Genomic DNA, 12,928 nt, shown 5'->3' with positions numbered 1-12,928 from the left:
CTGCGTATATGAATAGAAAACTCATCCCTTTCTGTCATTTGCAGTGACAGGCTGCATCCCAGAAGCTCTACACAGATGGAGTCATTCTTAGTTTGCAGAGAAGGCTGAGTGTGTGCCACATGCTATTAGGGTCACTTGAAACTGGGCTAATTACCTGGCACACCACTGGAGAGCAGATTCTTTAATAAAAATGAATGGCTGATGAGGAATAGACTCCTTGCTATTTTAGGATGAACTCTCCCTTAGGCAACAGATAGCCACAGTGGAAAGGCTCCCAGTCTATCACTTGGTTTGCTGTTTCTTGGCTGTAGAGCTTAATTAACAATTCTGGAACCATGCTGTTTCCCAGGGATGGCCTGCAAGTCCATTAAATTAAACAATGGAGGCAGATATGGGCAAAAGTAAAAACTACACATGTCAGAAATGAAAAACGACATTGCTTTGTCAGTGCACAGGGGCCAGTGCAGGAATGTTCTAAAGCCTTCCGAAGCTCTTCTCTTTCTAGCAGCTCAAGCAAGAGGGAGATTTTCCTACAGATGCCACCATTTTTTCAAACTAATGATCACTAATTACACAATTATTTTATTGCATGAAATAATACAAATACTCTGGAAACTGAATTAAAATGTACTTATGTTTTCCTTTTAAATATCTGAAAGTACAGCACGAACATCCGTTGTGCTTTGTGAGACCACTGACTGGAAGAGACCATGACCCTAGAGAAGCAGGGACCTGACCTGAATGCAGCCATCCACAGCTACCTCACTTCCCATGGATCTGAACTGCAAAGGAACTTGAGACACTGTGGGGTTTGGTATTTTACATGGAAGGGCAATGATAAGGAAAGATACCTACCCTCAGCCTGCCCTACAAACAAGCAGTACACCATTTTCCATAGTTAGCTTCTCTCCCCATCACCACTTGCTAAAGCATGCCCATCCTTACACAGCATGTCCATTAATGCCACCATCCGCTCACACTAACGCTGAGGATGCTGTATGTCTTTGTGACACTAAGAGTCTCACGAGGCCATTCGAATTCAACATATCCACACGTAGACATAAGATGATCAGGTCCAACTCCACTCCAGCATAATGATTTCAAATGAAGTGATTATTCTTTAAAAATGAAGAATTCTGCTTCAAAAATTAAAGCTAGGAATTAACAGTTACACCAAACCCTGTCTTGTATGTATGGCAATCAGTTTCAGAAGGCGAATTTCTAAATGTCTGCAAGAATGAGCTCAACTCAACTGCCATTCATTTTTAAGATGGCCACCAAAACCATTTTATTACCGCGGTTAGTTGGAAAGAGCACTGGTCTGCAAAAATCAGATAATGTACTTATTTTTAAAAGCCTGGAACAAAGAGCCAGTAGAGATTTGCTGAGTACTTGCAACATAGCCATTAAATATAAATATTTTTTTAAGCAATTTACTGTTTCCTAATGCTTTTAGAGCAGCATGGGGGAACAGTCTGAGTGAGTGCAGCATCTAACCGTATTAAAAAGGACATGATGAAGGTTACTGGGCTCCAGATTTAACTCTTCACTATCTTAACTGGAACATTTTCCAACCTATATAAACAATGGAAGTTTATATAAAACTTATTCAATCTACTCAGTGAAAACAGTAGAAATTTTATTTTGAAAACGTCTGCATTTGTCACATTCCTATAGAAACAAACTGTTCTTAACGGTGAAGTTTCTCAAATTAAAAACTGCTGCAGAATTGGAAATCACTTTTTTTTTCCATCTTGACTGCGGATTGTGGATAGAAAAGAATTGCTTCGTTGGGCTGCATGCACATGAATGAATCACAGAGTCATAGAATCACAAGGTTGGAAATGACCTATAAGATCATCTAGTCCAACTGTCTCCTCATCACCCCTGCCACCACAAGCAGGGCAATATCACTGCTTTGAATTACGTGTGGGCCCATAAGAAGAGGTTAGGTTTTGCTCCAGAGTTTCCAGGTATAATTCCCTAGTATAATCATAGAATGCCTTGGGTTGGAAGGGACCTTCAAACCTACTCAGTTCCAACCTCCTGCCCTGGGCATCAGATCAGGTCAGGCTGCCCAGGGCCCCATCCTGTCTGGCCTTGAGCACCTCCTAGAGGCCTCACGCTTGGGACATTCTGAAGTGGAGTTGTTGCAACTACATACAAAATCCCTCTTGATTCATGATATTCCCACCTTGTAGTTTTAGTAGCTACAGGTAGGATTCATCTGATCTCGCTTGAGACTTTATGTTACTTTTGCTGTCAGTGAAGAGAAACAACGCGCTCACACAGCGATTCATCTGATTTTCTCGGATGACTGTTTAAGTATGAAATGGGTAAGCCATCACAATTTAGCTGTGTGGAACTTCAGAAAAAAACGTCTCTGAGAGGCCATCCCATAATGATCCAATGTTGATCATTACGGGTTGATATCACTTCACCAATAACGCACTCTCAGCAAATCTGCAGATGATGCTAAATTGGGAGGACGGCTGATACACTGAATAGCCTGGCTTCAGTCCAGAAGGACCATAAGGGGAAATGAAAGATTCTGCACCTGGGGACGAGAAGGACCAAACACCAGTGCAGCAGGCAGGCAGAGCTGCAGTCCCACTTAGAGGGGATACCCAGCTGAACATGAGCCAGCAATGCACTCTCGTCACAAATAAGACAAAATGCATACTGAGCAATACTGGCTGGCTCAACGTGGCCAGGAGATGGAGGAAATATTTTATTTCCTTCTACTCAGCACTGGTGAGGCTGTATTTGGAATACAGACCAGTTTTGACACAGCTCGTGCAAAAGGGTTGTTGAGAAACTGGAAGTGGTACAGCAAAGAGCTGATTGCCTAGAGAGCACGACCTACAAGGAGAGCTGAAGAAGCTGGATTTGCATAATCTGGCACAGAGGGGTCTAAGTGTGATCTAAGTGCAGCCTGTGTGTGGCTGCTTGAGGTGAGATACAGTGGTGACGAAGCCACAGTTCCCTTATATCAGATAATGTAACAAGGGCCAAAAACCTGCTGCTCTGAGGCTCACGGTGGCTCACATTTTTTTTCCACCAGAAAAGCTGCTGGTACAGACTATCCAGAAAAGCAACTGAATGCTCCTTGTTAGAGGTTGTCAAGACGTTAAATCCAGGGCTGACATCTTACAGTGTTGGTAAAGCCCAGCTCTGAGTACAAAGCCGAGCTTTCAAACCATCATGCCTAAGATTCCACGATAAAGCCTGAACATTATGACTGGATCACAACACTGCCAGGTCAGAGTGTCTGCTGAAGTGTCTGGCAGTGGCTTTTGCAGTCTGCGCTTCGTGAAACTGAACACCCCAAGCCAGGGTTAGCCTCCAAAGAGTCAACAGCAAAATTCTCTAGAGCTGGAACTCCTGAGGCAAGTGCTAATTTGAGCTGATGGTAAAACAACAGGACTGGCTGAAGGAGACAAACTAATAATGCATCAGCTCATTAGTGGGTAATACTCCTAAGAAGTAATGGGCTATCGTTAGAGGCTTTTGTCTGTAACATGCTGAACAGATTTCAAATCATTTACAGTAAGTATTACCACCATCTGTGGAGTGTGTCCAAACCCTTTAATTCTCTATTAATAGAGACATACAGAAATTCCTATTCAAAACTAGGGAACATTCTGAAACAGACTGGCGGTAACTGCATCAAATAAAGCTTGGCCTGGGTTTCCTCCAGCTCCATGTAATACCTCTGTGGCTCAACGACAAAACTGTTGACTTTTCACTGTGGCAGTTTTTCAGTTCAAAATAAAAGGCAAGCCTGGCAGCAGGATGGCTGTTAGCATGATGCTGAGGATGCTCAAGTGCAGTAAGCAATGCAAGTAATTCAACAGGGTGATTTGAGTTCTCTCCCAGTCCCTGCGATTCCATATATCACCTGGGACACATCAAACTGATTTTTGTAGCATGGAGTTCCTTCTGAAATCATAGATGAGATTAATTGCTGAAAAAAAACCAAACATTTGGTCTGATTTTTCTTAAAATTTATTACATGTACTTAGAAATAATTTATTGTGGCTTTGGCATTGTATGTTAAGAAATCAAACTTTCAATAAGAACAGAAATATATTTCCCAAAGGCAACTGTGTGAAGAATCATGGAAGCACAGCTAAGCTTAGCTTAGAAGCAGCATTCAGTTCTTCTTGTCCTGAGCGTGTGACCAGACAGGCTTGCGTTTCTCAATGAAGGCTTCGATACCTTCCTGCCCATCCCTCAAAGTCAAATTATCAACCATGACCTGAGAGGTGATTTTGTAAGCAGTATCAAGGTCCTGCGCCATCTGTCTGTAGAAGGTGGCTTTCCCCAGTGCCAGGACAGATTTGCTGCTTTCGCAGATCTTGTGAGAGATTCTCATGGTCTCTTCTTCCAGCTTGTCTTCTGGTACCACCTTGCTGACAAGCCCATGCATTAACGCTTCGTGGGCAGAAAGAGGCTCACCTGTAAAAAGCATCTCCAATGCCACCTGATGGAGAAAAGATAACCAGGTTAGGTCAATTCAACTGCCTCACTGCTTTTCTCCTTCTCCAAAAGCTCAGAATCTCTGCTAACTGCAGTAGGAATAGAGAAAAATGTGGATGGTCCTTCACAAAGTCAAACAATCCAGCTTAGTATTTTAAGCTGTGCGTAGAATAATAAGTAATCAAGCCCTTACTAAGTCTAATGCAGAGTTTCTGAAAGTATCTGCCTTAAGACAGGAAATTTGAAGGTGAAGCTTTCATCCATTTGTCCTCACATCTCAGCAGAGTCCTACTGCATCTCAAGAGTCCGTCCACAAGAATCTACGTGGATCACAACATTTCTTTTCTCATTTATAGAAGCTTTACAGATCACACCACTGCTTATGCAATGAGAGATGTGTAGTACAAGCAGTAGGAAATAACTAAGGAAGAAGGTGCAGGAGAGTTTCAGGTGCTATTTACAGTGACTTGATCTAAACCCAGCAGATCATGCTGGCAGTGAAATGTCACTGCCCAGCAGGAACTGACAGCTCAGTGGGATTGGTATCCTGAACTCACAGAGGTTTCTCATCAGGGGAGAACATCATTGTCTAAAGCACTGACAGCTGGAAAGCAGAGGGACTGCTGAGCTGGTGTGTTGCTGATACGAATTCCTGCTGGTTGGAATCACATCAGTGGGAAGCTGCTTTCCCTAAACAGAGGTCATCTTGTTTTTTTCTCAGTCCAAAGCACAAGCATGTTTTTGGCAACAAAGTATTTTGAATGTCATACTGCAGGAAGATGAAGTTAAGGCAATGGAACTGAAACTCCGAGCACTGGATCCTACTTACTGCAAAATTACAGAGTACCTGAGAAAGAAGCTTACCTTTCTTGGAAGAGATCTGCCCAGGGCCACAGCTGGTGTGGAGCAAAACAATCCAATGTTTACTCCAGGAGTAGCAAAGCGTGATTTCTCACTTGCCACCGCAATGTCACAGCTTGCCACTAGCTGACAGCCTGCTGCTGTGGCCAGGCCATTCACTTTGGCAATCACTGGTACTGGAAGTCTCTGGATTAAAGTCATAACCTGCATGCACACAAAAATAAGGGACCAATTGGTTCTCAAAGTTAAGCACTGGCTGTATTAAAACTTGCACCTGCTTCACAGAATTGATGTCACTGCACATACTTTCAGCATCATGGACTTGAGTTCAGTCAAAGATACAAGCTCTCCGCATAACTGACTTTATTTGGTGTGCCTTAATGCACAAAACCACTGCAGTTTCAGTAGCTGCTCAGCTGTGTTTATGTAGCACAAGTTAGTCCTGCTAACTCCAATAGAAATGGAAAGCACGAGAAACAAAGGTGAAAACACTTGAATTAAATCTGCATAAAGCTAGCATATCTCTCTGCACTGCAGGCCCTGTATTCCTGGATGTGGAAAGTGGTATCTGAGACACATCACCCCCACATTCATCAGCCCTGTAATGGAAAACTGACTTAGGAGAACCTATTGCTGGTTTCTACATGGTGTTGAGCCTGGGTTGATTTCACCCAGACACCGTCATCTCACAACTGGATGTCTGTCTAGGATGGGTGATCTCCCTCCCTAAAGCTGGGCAGGGGGTTATCCAGCTTTAGATGGCGAAAGTTAAGAAAGACAAATTTGTCTAACTTTTCTAACTCAGGATCACCTTAATTACAGTGGAGATCAACAAACTCAACTAATTTCAGTACTTGCAGATAGAAAATGCTATTTAACTGCCTACTGTCATTATCTGGATTTAAAAAATATCATTAGCACAGTGTAGCAAGAAAAATTTTCATCTGCCACCTCAAATTCTCCAGCAGACAAAGTTCAGCAAATTTTATGTTACTTAAGTTACCTACATTCAGTTTTGAATCTCATCAGATTTTGTCTCACTTTGTTTAAAAACAATTTTCAACTCATCTTGAGAAGCAGGGAACAAAAGAGTAACAATACATTCATGCGTGCAGGAAAACAAATAAATGCTCCTTATATCTATAGAAATTTAAAGTCAAATGCTTCTCTGAAAAAAACCCCAAACGCCTGGTACATATGGTCACGTGCTTGAGAAGCCTCTGGAGAAGTGACACTGAGCTGTCTCAAACTCCTCTGTAGAGATTGCTGAGTTCTCAGATACTGCACCACACAGTACTGCTAACGTTATTATATATGTGGGGAAACAGCTGAAACACAGCCGTGATGATACCCGCTGTAGAAAAAATGCAAGCTGGCATTCTAGCACTTTAATTTGCACAAAGAGAAATACAATTTCACCAGCATCAGATATTAATATAAACCAGCATCACTACTTGCTCTTCATACCAGGCAAACCAGGGTAGCATGTAAGATCTGCTTACCTCTGCACATACTTCAAATACTTGGGTATGAAGCTTCACATCGTCTTGGGTTGACAGCTCCTTTAAGTCATGACCAGAACAAAATACGGGCCCTTCGGCTGTGAAGAATAAAAAATTAGACTGAACTAATCAAGAAACCAAGAGTTGTGTCAATACCCCATTAAAGGTACAGAAGCATTAATGGTCATCACAAAGGAGGCTGGGGAGGGAGATCTGCACTCAGTTCCTAAATATTTCCTTCTGGGTATCACACTGACTTGGAATTGCCAAATGAAGCATTTAACTGATATGCCAATAAACATTTTCAAAGGCCTCGTTCTACCTCCATTTCAGGTTAACTGCTAAAATTAAGGCTCTTTACACTTCTGAGCCCAGTTTCTGGTAAGACACCACACTGAACTTCTCCTTGGTAAAGACAAACTAGTCAGCCAGAGTGCCAACAAACTGCTCTGCTCTCACATTAAACAAACACAATGTTCCCCATTTGCTGTATGAAGAATTAATGAATCACAGAATGGCCACGGTTGGAAGGGACTTCAAGGATCACGAATCTCCAATCTCCCTGCCTCAGGCAGGGCCACCAACCTCCCCATTTAATACCAGACCAGGCTGCCCAGGGCCCCATCCAACCTGGCCTTGAACACCTCCAGGGACGGGGCATCCACAGCCTCTCTGGGCAGCCTGTTCCAGCACCTCGCCATCCAGATTTCTGTGTCACGCATTAATCTAACAATCAAATAAAAGGTTTTTCTGCTGGAGGAGAACCAGGAGGGCAGTCCCTTTGTTCCTTCACTGCTAACATACACCTAAGGAACCCCAAAAAGCTTCTCCAGGGCTTGGGTAGAAAAAGAGCAGGAATCTGTCAACCTATGTTTTGGATTTGCTTTCCTCAAGTGTCAGCTAAGAACAGAGCACCCTTTATGGATAACTGTATCTACAATAGTTTTCCTTTCTTATGAAGATACCTGCCATAAAAATACACTGACCTAAAGCTTTTTAATCACAGAATCATAGATTGGTCTGGGTTGAAAAGGTCCACAGTGATCATCTGGTTTCAACCCCCTACTATGTTGCCAACCACCAGACCAGGCTGCCCAGAGCCACATCCAGCCTGGCCTTGAATGCCTGCAGGGATGGGGCATCCACAGCCTCCTTGGGCAACCTGTTCCAGTGCTTCACCACTCTGTGTGTGCAAAACTCCCTCCTAAATCTTAATCCTTCAGAGCTTCTCAGGTAGTTTTACGGATGCAACATTTCCAACTATAACTATGAAGATGCCACCTCATCTATGCATTTCTTACAGACCAGATTATTATAACAGCATTAGCAATAACCACGCGGATCACATCCCTCAGCTCACTGCATCACAGCGACATCATCTGGAAATTAATCACATCTGCATTTGTGCCTCACTGAAGAGGAATTCGCTGTGAAGTCTGTGTTGAAGATTGACAGCAACCCTGAGAAGTCTGCTGAGGCTTCTTCAGCCTGTTTCTGCACGAAAGCCAGTGCCCAGAAGTGTTTGTCCTCAGTCTGATAGCTACCAGAACATAGCTTATTGACTCTGCAAACACAGCGCCACGACCTGAAGGACACACCACCATCCAGACAAGTGTTTCAACAGCGTTTCTCTTTACCCGTGTTAATTATCAACAAAAACAAAGCAAAAGTCAATCAACTGTCAATGCCATATTCCAGAAGGAGGAATGAAGCACACGGAAGTCAAAGCACGGTGGTCTGAACAGGGAAGGTTCCTGCAGGGTGCATGAAAACCACGTCCCCTCAGCTCCCATTTTCAGTAACTGCGCGCAACCCTCAGCCCTACACCGCCCGTAACCCCGCAGCCACCCGCCTCGCTCAGCGCCCCACGGAGGCAATACCCGAGATGACGATCACTCGGAGCTCTTTGCTCTTGACGTCGTGCAGGAGGTCCTCCTTCAGCGCCTGCAGCATGGACAGGGACAGGGCGTTCCGCTTCCCGGGGTTGTTCAGGATAATGTTTCTGCAAGGCGAGCGCCGGGCGCCTCGTTGAAAGACGAACCCCTACACGGCCGCGCCGCGTCCGCCTTCGGAAGCCCGCGGTGCTCAGAACGGACACGGAGGGACTTTCCCCGCGGCCCCCGCCACCCGAGCCGCGCCGTCCCCTCACCCCGCTCCGAGCGCCCCGTGAGGGCCGTGCGCCCCGCGCGGCACCGCGCCCCGCCGCCTCACCGCACGCCCCCCGCCTGCCGCCTCAGCGTCAGCGCCGCTCCTCCCGCCGCGCTGCTGCAGGCCGCGGCTAGGGGCCGGGCCCAGGGCCCGCTCAACCGCCACAGCGCGGCGGCCGCCGCCATCGCCTCCGAGGTGCGGCTCGTTGCTGACCCCTAGCCCGGCGCCGTTGCCTCTGCAGCCGCGGGACTTCGGTCGGCAGCGTCTCCGGGCTCGAAGAGCGGGCAGTCGAGCCAAGAGGCAGTGCCTGCAGCGCGGAACGCCTACGGCGCGCTGGGCTGCATCGGGGCGGCAGCGGGGCGGGGAGCGGCTGGTCCGCTCCGCTCCTGGCAGGGCCCCGGCACAGGAAGGGCATGGCACGCGTGGAAGGGGCCGAATAACTGATGTGGTTCCACTGAGGAACAGACTTGTGCATTACAATGTACAGCTTGATGTGAGGTTTATCACTGCGTCTTCTGTTCGAAGATTTCAGAGACGTACATTTTACTGCATTATTCTATGCTATAGGAGATCATAAGAGAAAAAAGCAAAGCCTCTTCTCCAGGACGAGTCTGCACATTGCAGTGGGGAGTGCAGTCCTCTTCTCCAGCTGTGTTCTCCTGTGGGAAGTGACAGACCCAAGGGATGGAACACCTCCCTTAATGAGGACAGGCTGAGAAAGCTGGGCTGTGCAGCTTGGAGAAGAGAAGGCTCCAGGGAGACCTGAGAGCGGCCTTTCAGTACCTAAACTCTCTGCAGACCCTCGTTACTTGAAATTGCACTTCCAAAAAACGTCAGTTTGCAATAGAACCTCTCACACTTCTTTCATTCTGCTTTACTCACAGGAGTGATGACCTCTATTTCTTCACACCTGGCTCAGGCAGTCTCCTGGGAAAGAAGCAGCTGTGTAGTAGCAGCAGCCAGCAAACAATCTCATCTGCTAGATATTAACAGGCCCAAAGACCAAGCAGCACTGTTCAAGGAGATGCAGGATGCTCTGGTCACGATTCTCTGTTCTTGCTTATCACCCCTACTCATCACGTATCCTTTCCCAAATGCTAGAGGAAAGCATTCATAATTCACATGTTTTGTACCCAGTCAAGGTTTTGTTGTTTTCCTCTTTCTGTCAGAGCCACAAGTACTCTAAAATAAAATAGATATATGTCCAGCAGATGTTCCCTGGAAATGATAATCTGTATTCCACCTTCTTTATGTCCCCATTTTTGTGATTGTGCCTCTGATCGCTGGGTTTTACTATAACATAAATATGTAGTATTTTATAAATGTTGAAGGGCATTTATAGGTCTGAGAGTTGGGTCTGGGCTGGACTTTCTTCACTTGCCCTTTTTCATTTTCTCATAGTTCTTTGTGCTTCGCCAAAATTGACTTTTAGTATAGGAGTCTGTGGCAAAAAAATGCCTGTTTAGAAGAATAAATCATTTTAAATTAGTCACAGCAATTCTCAGAATCCTTTCTTGGTGTGGCAAAGGCCAATGCACAGAGAACACAGTGTGTTCCGTTCTGGGAGGAGTTTGCATTCCCGGGCAACACTGGCAAGTAAACTCTTGCAATCATTTTTAAAGCTGGCCTTGTGAATTGCAATCTTTTTTTTTTTTTCTTCACCTTTTTTTTTTTTTTTTTCTTTTTCCCCAATTCCTTCTCTTTCTCTCTTTGTTTTCTTGTTCTGTCATTTGCAATGAAATGACTTTTTCCATATTCTTCAAATAATTTCTCTTAAATATAGCATTTGCAGCTCCCTGGAAATCCTGTTCTTTTCCATTCTGATTGACAGCCTCATGCTTCCTTTCACACCCTCCTCCATTACAGATTTTTTTTGGCTGTGGCTTCCCCAGTGCTTTAAACAGACTTACTGCTGCCTTCTCTGAGAAAGTGTTGAAAATTTTTTTCCACTTTCAGGCAGCTTTCCTTTTTATAGCATTTGTTAGCAGCATTGCAGTTAGGACTGAGCTCACACTTCCAACTGGAGACAACTAGGAGCTGGGATTGCAAGTAGCAGACAGGGCCTTTCTAACCTTTATCTTTATTGATCTTTCATATGAAATGAAAAGGGAAATGATAAGGGCCATAATGCAATTTCATTGTTAGATCATTACAGAAGCTTTTCAGAGTATCACACAGCGCTAGCAAAAGATGTTTTGAATTTCAAGTGAATTTAGCTGTCATAAGGCACTCTTGGGTCCTCGTTCAAATGTTGCTAGATAAGATGCACAGGCAACAAAATCAGCATGTAGAATCCCTCTCTTTATGAGGCTTAATAATTTGTGTCTTTATTTTCTTGACTTTCAGTGCTCGCAAATATGACGTTTACTTCCATGATCAGTGGTGGCCATTATCAATGGGCAGACCTTGCTGAGGTGAGGGTGAAATGTAAAGCTGCTAAAGAGAAGCTCTGTGTATATGTGTGTGTGGGTGTTTGTGCATACACACATAAATGAGTAAATATATACCTAAAGACACTTCTACCCATTAATTGGAGTACTGTGATGAAAACTGGGGACTATACTATGGAGTATGAGGCAGGCATATCGCCTGCAGAGTTTAATGCAAATGATTTCTCAAGAAATGTACCAACCTGGCATTCCCAGAGGATCTTGTGATCTGATTTTCAACACTGCTGAAATCATTCAAATCCCTCTGGGAGCCAGAGGGGTTCAGCACCTTTGCAACTTAAATTCTTGTTGGGTGTGTAGTAGTTCCACAGCAACAAGGAGAGGAAAGCCCTGTTCTTACACCCAGGCCAAGGAAAATAATTTATTTTCCTGCTTAGTGCATTCTGCTAGCAAAGAGAAAGATCAGTGCACGATGGTTTCTCTGATGTGGAACCCTCTGGGACTGCCTGAAGAAAAGATGACAAAAGATTTTGATATTCCTTTTTAGCCAAAAGGCTGACACTTCCACGATTCCTTTGTCCCCGGAGACTGGAAAAAGGGCAATATCACTACCATTTACAAGAAAGAAAGGAGGGAAAATCTAGGCAACTACAGGCTGATGAACCTCACTGCTGTGCCTGGGAAAATCATGGAGCAGATCCTCCTGGAAGACATGTTAAGGCAGTGAGTGATGAGCAGGTGATCTGAGACAGCCAGCACGGCTACAGCAAGGGAAGGTCATGCATGACCAACATGGTGGCCTTCTATGATGGAGTGACAGCATTGGTGGACAAAGGGAAAGCAACACTGATGTCATCTACCTGACTTCTACAAAGCCTTTTACATGATCCCCTGCCACATCCTTATCTCTAAATTGGAGAGATATGGCTTTGAAGTGTGGAGTTTTCGAAGGATAAGGAATTGGTTGTAAGATCACAGTTGAAGGTTGTGGTCAATGGCTCTGTGTCCAGGTGGAGGTTTGTAATGAGTTGTATCCTCCAGGAGTCTGTCTTGGGTCCAGTACTCTTTAAAATCTTTGTCAGTGATATGGATGATGGGATTGAGTGCACCCTCAGCAAGTTTGCTGATGGCACTAAGCGGAGTGGTGTGGTTATATCGAGGAAGGGATGCCATCCACAGGGACCTTGTGAACCTAATGAGATTCAGCATAATGAGGTTCAACAAAGCAAAGTGCAAGGTTTTGCACTTGGGTCATGGTAGTCCCAGATGTGTATAGAAAGTGGGAGAACTCCTTGAGAGTAGCTCTGCTGGGAAAAACTTAGGGGTCCTGGTCGACTTACAGCTTAACATGAGCCAGCAGTGTGTGCTCACAGCCCAGAAGGCCGATGGCATCCTGGATTCCATCAGAAGAGGAGTGACCAGGAGGGAAGGGGATTGTCCCCCTCTATTCTGCCCTCATGAGGCCCCATCTAGAGTACTGTATCCAAGTCTGTGGGACCCCACCTCAGGTAAGATGTTGGAGAGGGTCCAGAAGAGGTGATCTGA

General features: G+C 45.0%; 1 protein-coding gene across 1 annotated transcript; it reads right to left on the bottom strand.

Annotated features, from left to right (window-relative positions):
* Positions 1-3,990: 3,990 nt before the first annotated feature.
* ECHDC3 (enoyl-CoA hydratase domain containing 3) lies at positions 3,991-9,193 on the bottom strand. The gene is made up of 5 exons (XM_042816232.1): positions 9,057-9,193; positions 8,726-8,847; positions 6,846-6,943; positions 5,347-5,547; positions 3,991-4,486 (listed from the first exon to the last, which is right to left on the bottom strand). The coding sequence occupies exons 1-5, from the start codon at positions 9,176-9,178 to the stop codon at positions 4,157-4,159; spliced, it is 873 nt and encodes a 290-aa protein (XP_042672166.1). The 5' UTR covers positions 9,179-9,193; the 3' UTR covers positions 3,991-4,156.
* Positions 9,194-12,928: the final 3,735 nt, after the last annotated feature.

This window comes from Centrocercus urophasianus, unplaced genomic scaffold, assembly GCF_019232065.1.
Source record: "Centrocercus urophasianus isolate 14NV4802_14NV808 unplaced genomic scaffold, USGS_Curo_1.0 seq_15, whole genome shotgun sequence".
Taxonomy (NCBI): Eukaryota; Metazoa; Chordata; class Aves; order Galliformes; family Phasianidae; genus Centrocercus; species Centrocercus urophasianus.
Note: the sequence above shows the minus strand (reverse complement) of the source record. Positions and strands in the feature narration are given on the sequence as shown.

Excerpts from the sequence above, each read along its gene's own strand:
- ECHDC3 (XM_042816232.1), bottom strand. The coding sequence starts at position 9,178 with ATGGCGGCGGCCGCCGCGCTGTGGCGGTTGAGCGGGCCCTGGGCCCGG. Across the intron at positions 6,944-8,725 it reads CCGAGTGATCGTCATCTCGG|CCGAAGGGCCCGTATTTTGT; the intron begins GTATTGCCTCCG and ends TATTCTTCACAG. Across the intron at positions 4,487-5,346 it reads GCAGATCTCTTCCAAGAAAG|GTGGCATTGGAGATGCTTTT; the intron begins GTAAGCTTCTTT and ends TTTCTCCATCAG.